The sequence below is a fragment of the Archocentrus centrarchus genome, chromosome 1 (assembly GCF_007364275.1).
Source record: "Archocentrus centrarchus isolate MPI-CPG fArcCen1 chromosome 1, fArcCen1, whole genome shotgun sequence".
NCBI classification, from domain to species: domain Eukaryota; kingdom Metazoa; phylum Chordata; class Actinopteri; order Cichliformes; family Cichlidae; genus Archocentrus; species Archocentrus centrarchus.
The window spans coordinates 10,667,899-10,683,605 of NC_044346.1; the positions used below are offsets into that span (position 1 = coordinate 10,667,899).

The window sequence follows — 15,707 nt, forward strand, 5'->3', positions numbered from 1 at the left end:
ATAGTTCATAGTGCAGAATGCTGCAGCTAAGTTTCACCAAACAGCTAATTTTGCAGTTTAATTTTGCTTAATTTTATTCCAGTGAAAAACTGCATAGTGAACCTTATAGCATTAGTTAAATCATCTACTTCCCCCTGACTCTGTGAGATGTTAAGGTTCAGATTTGTTCTGCTCTTACAAACAAAAGTGCAACAAAATGACACGAGACAGATTTTTGTCATCTCTGTCACCCACTTCCATTACTGGAGATGGTAGTTGACTGGTTGCAGTGGCACATATAAAAAAAAAAACAGATTATCCACAAGTTCTTTAACAGCAAATATTATGATCACACAATGATTGTGCCTTTATTGTCAGTTGGTAATGACCCATTTGCACAGTAAAATGACACTTTTTTAATACAAAGAATAGTCTATACTTTAGGATTAAGGTCAGATTTGCAGTACTGTGCAAAAGTAGTGACCCACTCCTCATTTCTTTAGATTTTGCTTGGAAAACGGGAAATAGGTGCAGCAAATTACTGAAACATGTGCGTGCATACGTGGAAAAATACAGTATATAAAGCAAAATCAGAGTTTGTACAATTCTGAGAAGCTTAAAAGTCAATATATGGTACGACCACCTTTGTTCTTCAACACAGCCTGAACTCCAGGCAGCTTTCTGACATTTGTTTCAACAAAAGAAATGGGAACAAATGATGTGTTTTTGTAAGAGGCAGCTAGTAACAAAGTGTCAAAAGATACAATTTAAAATTGGTTATTTGCTGAGTCATCTGTTATATGTAGACATAATTCTGGTTCATCTCTTGAGTTAGGTGCTTTTTTTAATGCTTAAATAATTCATAGGTCAGTGTTAAGTGGCTTAACAAACAAAAAATATTCCTCTGAAAATGGTCAGGGACAGGACTGAAGTGAAAATGAGTGAAAAAGCAGCCAATGTCCAAAGAAAAACTTTGAAAGACCTTCAGAAAACCTAGAGAACTATTGCTCAAGACCACTTTAAAAAATACATGAAAATCTAGTTTCTTGAAAGCAAAATACAGAAAAATGACGGGTGGGTTAGGACTTTTGCACAGTACCGTAAATATGACCTTAAAAACTGGCTTTTAACAGCGGGACGATGACTCTGTGTTTTAGCATATTACCACATTCTCAGACAAAATCCCAGTTACGTTATCCAAGCCTGAATAACTCCTTTAATCATGTTTAACAACGGCCACAAGTCTGTGCTGTTTTGTAACCGGTTAAAGCACTCTGGGTGTTCCTGCATGAGCCGCTGGAGGTGCTCCTTTCCTGCTGGGGTTGGCGAGAGCTATCGACGTGAACGAGGTTATTCACATGAATGTAACAGCTAGCGTGAGGATGCTAAGCTAGCTGTCAGCCTGGCATCCACGGGTTTCGCTGCCGAGTTTTAGCTACCGGATGCTCCCGGTCGTATCCTGCTGGTCGTCTTGACATTCCCCTCAACATTCCTGGACGAATTCGTGTCGACTGACCAGAGTCCGCGAATTCAGGTCCACTTCTGATCTAACCTTTCCCCCCTCCCTCCCCACCGCTAGCGTGACTTGGCTCACCGGCTAACGAGAGTTCAACCCTCGGGAGAACCGGACTGACGAGGTGAGTTAGCATATGGAGGCTAGCGGGATGGACGGGCTAATGTTGTATCTGACACTCGGAGTAAAAGCTTCTCCTGCGAGGAAAACTAGCCTTAGAAAGGAGCCCTTTTGGTAAGCGTGTGGCTAAAGTGGTTGTCGGTATGTCCCTGAAAATACCCCGTTTTGCTGTTAGGCCTGTGTAACACCGGCGAACTGCGAGCTAGCAATCTGATTAACTTGCTAGTAACGTTTTGCTAATGTTAACAGTTTACCGAGTAAAGTAAATGACCTAGTAATGGTGATATCACAGGAGCTAGCTTAGCAAGTCAGTATGGGTCAAGGAAAAGGTTGCATGAGGCTAAAAAAAATAAGATTCTAACATTAGCAAGTTGACTCTTACTAATTTGCCATTATTATTTAACATAAACTAGTAAAGACAGCCGCTCCGTGACAGGATTTAAAGCTAGCAGCTAACACAGCACGACTTGCGCTGCTTTAAAGTTAACAGTTAATTAGCTGTTCTGTGTGAGCAACGAACAAACAGCCCCCAGTGTGTATGCTGTAATGTGTGGAGTTTGTTTTCAAGTGTATGGAGCCATCGTTCAGGTCTCCAGCTGGCTGGGAGTTTGTTTGTCGCTTGTTACTAAAGCGGAGTTGTTGAGTGTTTTTGCTGTGTGCCTTCGCAGAGTTTAACTTGAGGACCACACCCAGACAACATGTCCCTTCATCAGTTTCTGCTGGAGCCCATCACCTGCCACGCGTGGAACCGCGACAGGACACGTACGGCTTTGTTGTTTCCTTACTGTAACGCTGCACGCATGAAAGTTAAGGTCTTAAGTGGCTGGTAAAGATCACAGATTTCACCTGAACAGAAATCAGATTAGTTCAGTTTTTATTTTGGGTCTCACAGGTTGGAATTTGGCATATGGCAGAAACTGGTCTAACTTGTCTTGTTATCTGTGTGCTTATCATGTTAACCAGCTGGTTTCTGTTTTTTCTTTTTTCTTCAGAAATTGCCATCAGCCCCAATAACCATGAAGTTCATATCTACAAGAAGAGTGGCAACCAGTGGGTTAAGACTCATGAGCTGAAGGAGCACAATGGACACATAACAGGTGACTAATCAGAATGTTTTTAAGACTGAACATTTTTGCTTATTTAATGTAACAGCTCTGTAACCTAAAGCATTCTTTAAAAAGTAAACACACAGCTAGGGGGTGTGTGCTTGATCCTAAAGGGTTTTATTTGTATTAAAGCTATTAGTGGAGTCATCAGTGACTGCTTGTTGGATGTGTTGTAGGCATTGACTGGGCTCCCAAAAGTGACCGCATAGTGACGTGTGGAGCAGACCGTAATGCCTATGTGTGGTCCCAGAAGGAGGGGGTATGGAAGCCCACACTTGTCATCCTCAGGATCAACCGAGCAGCCACCTTTGTCAAGTGGTCTCCACTGGAGAACAAGTTTGCAGTGGGCAGTGGTGCTCGACTCATCTCTGTCTGCTACTTTGAATCTGAGAACGATTGGTGAGGCTATTAGTACAGCCATGTCATATTGTAAATGTTTTGATGTTCTGATGAATGTTGTGAATAATTAGAGTATTTTCCATTCTCATATATCATTGTTTAAGTGCAGCATTTAAGTTCAGTTTTGCCATTTATTTTGATTATTATTGCATTATTTTGGGACATAGTAACAGCACTTGTTCCTGGACCAGGCTGCTTATTTGTGATGGTTTTGGAACCTCTTGCTTTTGATTTTCACGCATGTTGAGTTTTGACAGGTTAGAGCAGCCGCACAGCCTGTGAGAGACGCTCAACTGAGGTGTGGCTTGAACTTTCATACAGAAGTGTGTCATCAAGAGTTGCAAGGCGCGTCTCTCTCAGCAGATATAGACAGTGAAAAATATCTGTTCATAGCCACGTTGATATTCTACCAGTATCATTACAGAAACCTGTCACTATAGTTATATGTGAATATTGCACAAACACAAAAGCAGATTAAATATTTTTATTATTTTAGCATCATGTTATGGAAGAAGAATGAGGTGGCTGCATGCGTGCTATTTAGTCACAGCACAAAACCAGCAAATGCTATAATTATGTCAGCAAGTTAACAGAGTATTAGGTGAAGGGCATGTTCACTGGAACTCTCTACTTATCTCTATGGCAGAGCGAGCAGTGCTGCCAGGAAGTCAACATGCAAAGGTAGAGTTAGGGGTGTGGTCCAGGTGCAAGACAGACTTGTTGTGAATGTTCTAGCCTAGTGTACGAGTGGTGTTGCATTCCAAACAGCTGATGAAAAATACTCTCCCAGGATTAAAGGACTTCTTCTTTTCTCTATCCTGTGCTAACCTCTTCCCTTTCATTTTGCTATGCCTCATAGGTGCCAAGTAGTTTGCTGGCTTTACGTGTTTTTATATGTTCTACTTTAAAAAACTTTGGTTCTTCCTGTTTTTTTTTGTTTTTTTTTGTTTTTTTTTAAAGGTGGGTGAGCAAGCACATCAAGAAGCCAATTCGCTCCACCATCCTCAGTCTGGACTGGCATCCCAACAATGTCCTGCTGGCTGCTGGCTCATGTGACTTCAAGTGCAGGTAAAAATGGATCAAGAGATGAAGATTAGCTTATTAACAACTGGCCAGCCGGCTTTGTTCAGTTTACGTTTTTTGTGCTTTTTTTTTAATTTATTTTTTTTCCCCTTCCTGCTCATCCTTCCTCCTCTGGCCTCTAGGGTGTTCTCAGCCTACATTAAGGAGGTGGAAGAGAAACCAGGCCCCACACCGTGGGGCAGCAAGATGCCATTTGGGGCTGTGCTAGCAGAATTTGGAGGAGCAGGTCTGACCTTATATGTTACAGTTTTTTTTTTTTTTTTGTTGTTTGTTTTTTTCCTACATATTCCAGTAGCTCTTTGAAGTAAACTTAACATACTTTTTTTTGTGCATTTTGTGCTGCCTTAGGTGGAGGGGGGTGGGTCCACTCTGTCTCTTTCTCAGCTTCTGGTAATCGTCTGGCCTGGGTCAGCCATGACAGCACTGTCACAGTGGTGGACAGCTCTAAGACTGCCAGGTATGTTTAGTTCTTACATGTAATCTCAGATATCTAAGATGATTTTCTAATTCTATATATAAAATATAAAAAGGTAGAATTAAAGCTGCCTCTGCTGTCTGATATCTGCTGAGTCTTAATGTCAGCACGTCCAGTGCAACTCCAGTTGTCTGTCTGTACCTGATTGTGGGATTTGAAAGATGCACTCTCATGGATAATGTTAAAAATATAAATTAAAAAAACAAAACAAAAAACAAAGTGAATGAGTTATAGAAAGTAATGCAAAAGGAAAACATGATTTGCACCTTGAATTGTTAGCAGTGACCAAAAAAGAGCAAACTGATCAATGCCATGAAGAGATTACTCTTGTTGTGTAACAGATGAGGTGAAGTGAATGCATCCCAATCTCATTTAAAATAAAACCCTTATTAATTTAAAATCGTCTCCCACTCATTCATCATGTTGACAGAGGTAGCATTCCATTATACAAAAACCATTTACAAAATTAATATGGCAATGTTTTGTTTTTTTGTCACTATGTGATAATATATTTTTATATAATCTCACTTTTAGTGATCACTGTAAAAAAAAAAAAAAAAAATCCCTGATTTGTACTGACAATGGAAGGAATGTGGGGATGGTTGCCATCAGCTACAGTCAGATGTGAGGCCAGGGTGGTTTCAGTGTTTGGCTGTAAAACCATAGTATTAGCCTGCCTGTGTTATCTTTTTAAGTGCAATCAAACCAGTTTACTTTCGCCATTTTAATTCATTTTTGTTTGTGTTTAGTCCTTTGCAGCTGAAGACGGAGTTCCTTCCTCTCCTCAGTGTAATTTTTGTTTCAGAGAACAGTCTAGTAGCTGCGGTAAGAATAAAGCATATGACCTCTTCCATATTTCTTTGCACAGATTTATAGTGATCAAGGAATGCTGCTTTAACTCTGCTGTCTCGTTCCGCAGGGCCACGACTGTTGCCCCATGCTGTTCCGTTGCGACGACGGTGGAACGCTGACGTTTGTGTCAAAGCTCGACCTCCCCAAGCAGAGCATCCAGAGGAACATCTCTGCCATGGAGCGCTTCAGGAACATGGACAAGAGAGCCACCACTGAGGACCGCAACACTGCCCTGGACACACTGCACCAGAACAGCATCACGTAGGTCACCCAGAAAACTTATAAAATGAAATGAAACTCATAGTTTTATTGTCAGTTTAATTTTTGCCCAAATTTGCTCAAATGTGTGATTAGCAGATTCCTCCTGTGATTTAAGTTTTGTGTACATAGCTGTGAACAGGAGGGAGTTGGAACTTTGGCCTTTTATGTAAACAGCAGGTGGCTTCTGCTGGTTGTACACAACTAAACAGAAAAATTAATTACATAAAAGCAAGAACAGGGCAGCACGGTGGCGTAGTGGTTAGCACTGCTGCCTCACAGTTAGAATACCATCTGGAAGGCCTGGGTTCGATTCCACCTTGGCCCAGGCCTCTCCCTCTCTCTGTGGAGTTTGCATGTTCTCCCCGTGCTTGCGTGGGTTTCCTCCGGGTACTCCGGCTTCCTCCCACATTCCAAAGACATGCACTTACTGGGGTTAGGTTAATTGGCTAATCTAAATTGCCCATAGGTGTGAATGAGAGCATGAATGTGAGTGTGAAAGGTCGTCTGTCCCTCTGTGTTGGCCCTGCAACAGGCTGGCGACTTGTTCAGGGTGTACCCTGCCTCTCGCCCTATGACAGCTGGGATAGGCTCCAGCCCCCCTGCGACCCTTAACAGGATGTGCGGAAAATGGATGGATGGATGGATGGATGGATAAAAGCAAGAACACAAAATAAGGAATGAGACATTTTAATGTACATCTTGGAGGCTATATCTTGTGGTGCTGCTGAATTGTGTTATGACGCAGAGAGCCGCCATTAATTTTCAACTAAGCCACATCCTCCAAAGGTATCACCTCCATACATAACACAGATGGGCTTAATACTAACTTGCTGCTAACTGAGTACTTTGAGCACTGAATAGATGCTGTTACACAACACGTGTTTGAGGGAACAGATATTAGATGCTTGCCATTGTTCTGCATCCACTGTTAATATTATTTCAACTCTTCTTACATAAAAATAGACTGTGCAACAACCACACAGGGTCAATACTCTGTTTGAAAAGTATATACTGTGTTAATGTGCACACTTCATGTGGCGTAAAACTGTCTCCCTTGTAGTAAGCAATTTGCTGTAGTAGCTGTCATCCTTACTGTCAGACATGGTGGAGACAAAATATGGATGGGCAGCTGACCGGTGTTACACGCGATTTATCACTTAAAGTCAACTGCAGCGCCGCAACTTCCTGCTGCAGCCCATTTGAATTCACTCTCTGATGATCCTGTCAGATCTGTTCAGCTTCACGCGTTTTCAAACGTGAAGTGTTTTATCTCCTGCAGGTTAAAGGTTTTATTCGTAATAGTGCTTTTATTGTTTTAAGGTTTAGTTTTACATTGCAACCCCTCACATGTGACAGAAGACCAGCAATTGTTACCCTGGGAAATATTCTGATTAACAACTTTGTTCACTTTTTTGAGTGTGATAAGATGATTATTTTCACTTTGAAAATACAGTAAGAGGTCCGGACTTAAGTTTTTGTTTTTCAAAAATGTATGCCAAAATCATCTCATCAAAGAAAGGCAGGTTCCCCAGAAGCTGTTATTTGTACTTGAATTGTGCACAGGTGTATGCTCTCAGCCTATAGTTGACCTAATGTGTGCAGTCTAAGTTGATGCACTTTATTTTGATGCCAACAGTGTGAAATTAAATTCTAGTAAATACCATCTAGTAACAACCATTAATAGTTAGTTGGATTTTTTTTTCTTAATTTTTTTTTAAAGAAAGGATTAAAAGCACCACTGAGTCTGATTAACTCTTTTCATGTGGTCTGTTGAATCCATTCATGATGGTGTGGTGGTGTTTTCTGCCCTGTTAAGTGCTGGAGGATGTCTCAGTCACACCCACTGACTTCCTGGAGCCTCTTTGTCACCACCAACATCTATGAGCAGATTGCAAATTTCCCACAAAGTCTTATCAGTATTATAAAAGATCAGAACCGTGGCCATGGTCCACTCAACATTCAACATAATCACCTCTTTAAAACTGTCCCTATGTGTCTGTGTCTCTCAGCCAAGTGTCTATCTATGAGGGAGACAAAAGGGATTGTCGCAAGTTCTGCACCACAGGCATCGATGGAGCAATGACCATTTGGGACTTCAAGGTAAAAATGCACATTAACAGTTGTGTTCTTTTTTTTTTGTTGTTGTTGTTTTTTAAAGAGTTAACATTTTCTGCATCTTCCATCTCTAACTGTCTCGTGTTTTCTTCCTCAGAGTCTAGAAGCTTCTATCCAGGGTCTTCGCATCATGTGAAGAAACCTTGTGAATGAATGGAGAGATGCTGCGGCCTCACTCCTCCCCCTTTTCCTCCCCTGCCCTCGCCCTTCTCGCCCCTTTTCAAGCTCACTCCCTCCACTCCCTGCGACGCAGCCAGTAACATACATACTTTATCGAGTGTCTGCTGAAGCACTGATCAGACCATAACACACTCTTGTGAGTGTGCGCTTACACTCACACACACACACACACACTACACGCACTACACACACTGAGCTGACGTGTGAAATCTGTTAATTTTTTTGTTTTGTTTGTTTTTAAATGAAGGTTAACCAGGTGTCAAAGTGGGAAGATCCTCTGACACGTATTAGACGTGACGTGAACTGTGTGTTTTTATGTTCTCTAACCTCCTGTACCAAAAGTTGAACACTAAAAGGTGCATTTTATCCAAAAATCAGACTGTATATCATCTCAGGTTAACCTCAACATGGTCTCTGAGTATCAGCATTTAATAGACTGGAGGATGGTTAATATTCTTCAGCAGTTGAAGCCACTGTTATCACTAGGGCCCAGGGTTACTGCTGTTCTGAGTACATGTTTCTGGTTGGCCTTTGAGAGGTGTACAGGATCTGATGGTGGAGAGAGAAAGCAGCTGTCTGAACTGTGTGGAGTGACGGCTGGCCAGCGCTAGGCTCTGTAGCTCCTACACTAAAACCACACAAGATGGAGGATTTCTATGTAACTGATCATGAGGTAGACATGAAATAAAGATGAAATACATTTACAGTACACAACTCAAATGACTGCGCTCTTCCTTTGTGTCTGTGGACAGATGGTAACTAGTTTGTGTGTAAAAATACAGCATATAGTCTATATTTCTGCTTATTCACTTCAAAATACTTTGATACAAAATATGTCTGTCATAGATTAGCGAAGTCACAACTGAAGTCAAATCTAGAAGGGGTTTCCTGAAAAATAAGTGATAATGCATTTGTCCTGGATGTAACAGTTTGCGTGCCTCTTCAACTTCAGTGGATTTTAATTCTCATTTTTTGCAGTACAGCCAAACCAATAAAATTTTATTACTTTCTTTCTGTACTTCACTCTTTACAGTAAGCTGTGAATTGTGATGGATCACAAGCCGGATGAGCTACTAGGTCACTGACATTCTGGTGTGTGGACACGCTGAATATCGGGTGTTGTTTCAATCCAGGTTTGCTGTGATGCGGTCGTCGCCTTCACTGCCTCTGTTGTGACCGGAGAGCTGGAAACTTGAAGCGAAGAATGTGCTGCATCCTGAAGGAAGTGTAAAATTCTTGGTTAAAAGTTCAATAATGCTCTAAGAACTCCAGAGAAATATCTTTGAAGCTACCTTTGCTTTGTTCACATTGAATAAACACTTTTAAAAAAATAATACACCAGATGCAGCCCTAAAGAGATTTGTGTCTCCTGGGATTGAACTAGGCAAAAAAAAACATGGTGTTTATCATAAAAAAATTTAAAAAATAGTTACCACGGTAACTTGACAATTTTTTTAAAGTCAAGGTCACAAAATGTTAAAAAAAAAGAAAACACGGAGTGGTTTCCCAATAATCAGAAAATTAAGCCCATTTTAAGTTCCTTATCTCCAAATTGGAAACAAAAGTACACGTAAACAGAACAGTGCGTATCTAAAATGGGTCTTAAACGTCAGCTTCTAGGCTCACGCTCGCTGCCAGCTTCATGCTTTTCCTTTTAATCCCAAATGGAAATTATGAGGAGTAAGGAAAATCTGCTGCTGCCAACAAAACGTGTTTAAGGCAACAATGCAAGTGTTTCTTGAAAAGCGTGAAAATGTACGGAAAGCTTAAAAAGAGCTCTCAGACGCAGCAGCTAAAAAGTCTGATGAGTGGAACAAGCGGCTTCAGATTCATACTGAGGCATTAGAGACCTGGGGTGGGACTTAATGCAAAGATGATTTCAGCGCACGTGGAAAGAAAGATTGCTTTCTCGCAACATCTGCTTCAGAAAGAATAAAAGAGTTCAGATGGATGAACACAATGGCAGAGCGCCAGTAGTTCCTACAGCAGCGTTTGAATGTGATTGTGTAATAAAAAGCAAATTAACTTGATGTTATTGCTAAATGTTTGAGATTGCACTGCGGTGAAAATAGTTGGTAAATGAGCATAACGAGAAAATAAATGAACATTAATAGGACAGTAAGAATATAAGTGTGGGAAAAACAATAGCAAATGCAGTGCATCACCAACCACTTCCTCCTCCTCCTGATGCCACCCTCTCCTCCCTGCAGTTTCTTCCCTCCTCTTTAACTTCTTCCTCTTTCTTTATGCAGGAGTGACCATACGCCCCTCCCCCTTCTTTTCCGTGTCTTTTTTTTGCCTCCTCTCTGATTCAGCCTCCTCCTTTCTGCAGAACATTGTATTGTGTTCATGCCCCTCCCTCTCTTACTACTTTTTACACTTCCATTTCTTTTCTGCTCCTTTTTTTTTTCCCAAAGAAAAAAAAAAGCAAAGTTTGCTCCCCTTTTCTCTCACATTCCTCACATCAAGCACATGATTTATTTTCCGCCCTCAGAACTTAAACCTGCAGAGACTTCCTGCGCGTCTCCCCTTTCTGAGCTTCACTGTACCCTCCTCCACTTCCCCCCTCGACCTCTCCTCCCCTCTCTTCAGCTCAGCTTCTCTCTTCCTGAACTCACTCTGTCGTTGGCGTTCGCGTTGACTGGCCAGAGTCCGCGAGCTGAACACCCTCTATTTCATTTGATCCGCTACCTTCCTCTGCCTCTCTCTTCTTTTTTTTTACTCTCTCCCATCTCTTCAGCTCACCCATTCATCTCTGCCCTGCCCTCGGGGGTAAGTAGCCTAGAAAATATTTAACAGTTGACTGAGTGTGCTTAGGCATGTTGTACTCACACACCCACACACACACACACACACACACACACCCATACTTTGAGTTTAATGCATTTTCAGCAAAGGAAAATTCAAAGCCTGCTACAGGCGATCCTGCTGCCCACTCACACTCACTGAGGGCAGGGAAATGCTGATATTTCTATGTAACTTTTGCTTTTGAGTTGCTTGTGGAGTAGATGGTTGTGAGAGATGTTTGATTTTTCTTCCTGGTTGGGTTCTCTAACGGTTGAGTGGGGATGTGTGTTACCTCAGACCTGCCTAGTTGCTGTCATTCCTCTGAAAGTCTGGATTTTATTAGCGCACTCTGAGTGAGATAAGTTTAGTGTGGTTCTCTGTGCAAAGAGAGTTTAAATCAGCTGATTACTCCTCAAACACTCTGGATCATCTTGTGGTATCATTCAATAAAAATATCTTGTACATTTCTTCGTGGACTTTAACACTTCCTCATTTCAACATGTATTGCAAGTTTTTTTCTTTTTTTTTTTTGGTATGTTTTTTTAGATTTGACAGCCCACCAGCCTCTGGTTCCTCTTCCACTACTTCCTGATCTGCTTCCAACATCTGATTGGTCATGGCATACCACAGCTTCTTGCTGGAACCAATTAGCTGCCATGCCTGGAACAAAGATCAGTCCCGTAAGTCTGTCCACTCTCTCTGATTGGTCACTCCGCTCTTCAGTGACTTCCAGTTGTCTCCTCTTTGAGCTGTGCACGACGTCATGGTACATATTACTCTGACTAGAGTCTGTGTCAGAGAACAAGTAATGTAATAGGCAGAGGTTTGAGATTGGCTCCCAGGTGGGAGAAGGTATTTCCTGTTTCCTGTAACAGCGACGGTGGTGCCTGGAGGCCTCTGAGTGGTTCTTGCGCTCCATTAGCTGGAGGAAACCAGAGCCTTATATGGATGTTTTTATCGGTGCTTTGGTTTCTGGGCAAAGCGGATATAGCAGCCGCTTAACTCAGACTGTTATAGTTTCACTCAGGTTGCAATTTATCCTGCAAACAAAAAAATGCACACCAAAGTACCCACAATGCTGTTCTAGGACAAACACTGCTTCACTGACTCATATGCTGACTAAAACATGTAGCCTTTGCTACAACGTTGTGAAAGAGGAAGGTCGCAGGCCTTGCACACTTTCTATTTAAAGATGCCGTGTGTCTGTGTGATGTCTCCAGGCGTGTACATACTGAGCGGCCAGACATAAAACTTCTCATGTCAGTCACGCTGCACTTTGTCCATGATGAATATCATGTTTATATGGTTCACTGTCTGTGCTGATGCACAGTTTAAAACCTAAACTTCTTTTTCTGCTACAGAGATTGCCCTGTGCCCCAACAACCATGAGGTCCACATCTACAAGAAAGATGGGACCAAGTGGACCAAAATCCATGAGCTGAAGGAGCACAACGGACAGGTGACAGGTGAGACACAGGCACACTAGAAAATAGATGAAGACTTTTGGCTGCTACCTTATCTCCCAAGGGGTCGCCTCAGAGGACGGATCCACATGTTTGAACTGGCACAGATTTTTTTGTTGGATGCCCGGAACTAGCGCTAGGAGTGCACTAGCTTGTGACCCCCGGAGGATGGGTTTGCATGTAAGGCAAATGTGTTAACTCCTACACCCTGGAGCTGCTACTGAAGTTCACTAATATTGCAAATGAAAATACAAGATTTTGTAAAATACTTGTATAAAGCACCAAGTTTCATTTCAAAGGATTTGGCAAAATCAGTAGGCAGTGAAACGTAATGCTTCCAGTATTGGTAAATCTGTGATTGCCTTATCCAGTGTTACAAAATAAATAAAGCTGAGGATTTAAAGGAACAATTCCACTTTTCTATGTGATTATCAGTGCTCATATGCTTAATGTCAAGCATTACATCATCAGGTTGCTTCCACACTGTGTGAGGCTATTGGTCAATAGACCATAGACAATAGTCATATTATTGTCAGATAACTGAACTGAAAGGCAAAAGGTACCAACATGAAAAGCCTGGTCGAGAGGTGCAGTCCAGCCTGCACCTGTCCCTATCAAATTATGTAAATGCCCATAATAATTTTTTACTTCAAGCTTTAACACAAATTAAGTGGGTGAGTAAGATTAAAACTGACCGTTCATACATTTGTTATGAAAGGAGGAAATTTCTGTAGCGAGGCTGTAAACATGTTCACTTCTGCTGTAAAGTTGGTCATGAAAAAAGTGGAAGTACATGGAGAGTGACCCGCTTTTGGAAACTGCCTCAAGTGGCCATTCAAAGAACTGCACTTTTTGTCAACACGATTATCACAGTTGGCCACACTGTATGGTCAAAGGCACTGGGCCACCTCCACATTACACCTACAGGAGCTGCTCGGTCATGGATTTTATACACCTGTGGCTACGGGACTGAAAACACGTGAATTCAAGGAAGCTGTGCAGCTCAATACTTTTGTCCATATAGTCTATATTCTTTCCACTGAGACTTCAGGCCACAAATTATTTAGTTTGGATGCATTTGTAACATTTAATGACAGCAGAGCTCTTCTTCCTTTTCTGCCCGTTCAATGTAATGCAGAGGAGTGGAAATGTGTTCCTTAGAGGTTCTTTTTCCTGCAGGTATTGACTGGGCTCCAGAAAGTAACCGTATAGTTACCTGTGGAGCAGACCGTAACGCCTACGTGTGGACCCTGAAAGAGGGAACATGGAAGCCCACCCTGGTCATCCTCAGGATCAACCGTGCTGCTCGCTGTGTGAAATGGTCACCCAAAGAGAACAAGTTTGCTGTCGGCAGCGGCTCTCGTCTCATCTCCGTCTGCTATTTTGAGCAGGAAAATGACTGGTGAGGTTGCAGCGAACTCACTCTTATGTATAAAAAAAAGGCTTTATTTGAATATTAAAAAGCACCAATCGAGAGATTCTAGCACCATGTCTTGTTACCTGCAGGTGGGTGTGTAAGCACATCAAGAAGCCGATCCGCTCTACAATCCTGAGTTTGGACTGGCACCCCAACAACGCCCTGCTGGCTGCTGGATCCTGCGATTTCAAATGCAGGTATGTCATGAACAGGCTTAACTTCCAGCTTTATTAAATCTAAAGTCCAAGTGTAACACTGAAGTTGCTCCTAGCTGAAATGCTGCCACACCTTAAAAAAGTCATTTCCTCATACAGTAGGTGGCATGTGGTTTTCAAAACAACACATCTCAACCCTCGTTCTCACAGGGTGTTTTCAGCCTACATAAAGGAGGTGGAGGAGAAGCCCAGCCCCACTCCCTGGGGCAGCAAGATGCCCTTTGGGGAGTTGCTGTTTGAGTCCGGAGGGTCAGTGGCAGTAGCTCAGACTTCAGGAGGAAGTGGCGGTTGGGTGCACAGCGTGTGCTTCTCACACTCTGGCAACCGCCTGGCCTGGACCTCTCATGATTCAACTCTGTGTGTGGCCGAGGGCGGCAAGAACGGCACGTAAGTGAAGGCAGGGCAGCATACCTGGGCGTGTCCTTGTGTTTCTTCACGTGTTGCACTCTGACTCTTTGCTACCACTTCCACAGGTTGAGCAGTCTCAGCTCGGAGACACTCCCTCTGCTGTGTGTCACCTTCATTACTGAGAACAGCTTGGTAGCAGCTGTGAGTTTTCATTAATTCAGAGTACATACTAGTTTAATAAATGAAAGCAGTATTTAAAGGCCACTGTGATACAAACAATGTAAAAAAAAAACAAACAAACAAACGAGGGGGTTTGAGCTTTCTGTCTGTATCTAATCTAATTCATATTGTCACCCTGATATCGTAATATCTTCTTATTGCATTTCTGTTCCTCCAGGGCCATGATTGTTACCCGGTGCTGTTTGTGTACGATGGTGCCAAAGGCAGCTTGACATTTGGTGGCAAGCTGGATGTTCCTAAGCAGGCGGCCCAAAAGGGCATCAGTGCCAGGGAACGTTTCCAGAACCTGGACCGTCGGGCCTCCGAAAACCAGAGCACCGACAAGGACCTGAGCACTCTCCACAAGAACAGCATCAGGTCTGGGGAAAACAAGTGCTTCATGTCTGGGGGTGGGGGGTGAACGAGTGCTGTTGAAATGGTTTGGTTAAAAAAACCTCTTATGCACAGAGTCAATCACAGTGAATTTTTTTTTTTTTTTAAATATAGCTATCAAAACTATAAAACCAATGATAATATGTTACTGCTCAGCCTTTCACTTGTCTCAAACAATATTTCAGCCAAATCTCAGTGCTGGAAGGAGGAAGAAACCAGTGCACCAAGTTTTGCACCACTGGTATGGATGGAGGAATGAGCATCTGGGATGTCAAGGTAACATACAGTCACACAAACACATGTAGTCACATTGCCGGGTATTGACTACCTCAGTGATTTCACATGCTCATTGATGTCTTTTCAGTCTCTGGAGTCTGCTATGAAGGACCTGAAAATCGTCTAAACTGAAGCTGACATTTCTCCGACCAAAGTTGCTTCCAGAGTTACGGAGAAAAAACTTCTGCCTTATTACCCCAAAGCTTCTCTGCCTTATTGTAATCAGGTATTTTTTATATGCAGGTTCAACAATCAGACTTCAGGTCAAGCGGTGTTTTGCAATCCCTCTGAAGCGCTTTGCCGAGCTTGTTACATTCAGTGCTGTATGCAGAGGGACTGACCACATGTCTGCAAACGGTACTTATTGACTTAGATTAGAGCTCAGTCTGAGCTGAATGCTTAAAGCAGGTATTTTCTATTAATCATAATGAAAGGCTGCAGTTATTGTCAAAAGCTTATGCTGGTCATAATATGAATTTAATAAATGATTGCTGTTAAAGTGCTCA

General features: G+C 42.3%; 2 protein-coding genes across 3 annotated transcripts; both read left to right on the plus strand.

Annotated features, from left to right (window-relative positions):
• Window positions 1-1,301: 1,301 nt before the first annotated feature.
• On the plus strand, window positions 1,302-8,803 carry arpc1a (actin related protein 2/3 complex, subunit 1A). 2 transcript variants are annotated; one of them, XM_030730740.1, is made up of 11 exons: window positions 1,302-1,616; window positions 2,281-2,374; window positions 2,605-2,709; window positions 2,895-3,117; window positions 4,078-4,185; window positions 4,323-4,426; window positions 4,549-4,657; window positions 5,425-5,500; window positions 5,595-5,788; window positions 7,798-7,888; window positions 8,001-8,803. In XM_030730740.1, exons 2-11 carry the CDS (start codon window positions 2,311-2,313, stop codon window positions 8,037-8,039), a joined length of 1,113 nt encoding a protein of 370 aa, XP_030586600.1. In that variant the 5' UTR covers window positions 1,302-1,616; window positions 2,281-2,310; the 3' UTR covers window positions 8,040-8,803. The 2 variants fall into 2 exon arrangements, with proteins under 2 accessions (XP_030586600.1, XP_030586607.1); XM_030730747.1 differs by having other exon boundaries at window positions 1,604-1,726.
• A 1,840-nt stretch (window positions 8,804-10,643) lies between these two features.
• arpc1b (actin related protein 2/3 complex, subunit 1B) lies at window positions 10,644-15,703 on the plus strand. The gene is made up of 10 exons (XM_030740690.1): window positions 10,644-10,855; window positions 11,417-11,550; window positions 12,232-12,336; window positions 13,513-13,735; window positions 13,840-13,947; window positions 14,116-14,352; window positions 14,439-14,514; window positions 14,711-14,910; window positions 15,111-15,201; window positions 15,290-15,703. The coding sequence occupies exons 2-10, from the start codon at window positions 11,487-11,489 to the stop codon at window positions 15,326-15,328; spliced, it is 1,143 nt and encodes a 380-aa protein (XP_030596550.1). The 5' UTR covers window positions 10,644-10,855; window positions 11,417-11,486; the 3' UTR covers window positions 15,329-15,703.
• Window positions 15,704-15,707: the final 4 nt, after the last annotated feature.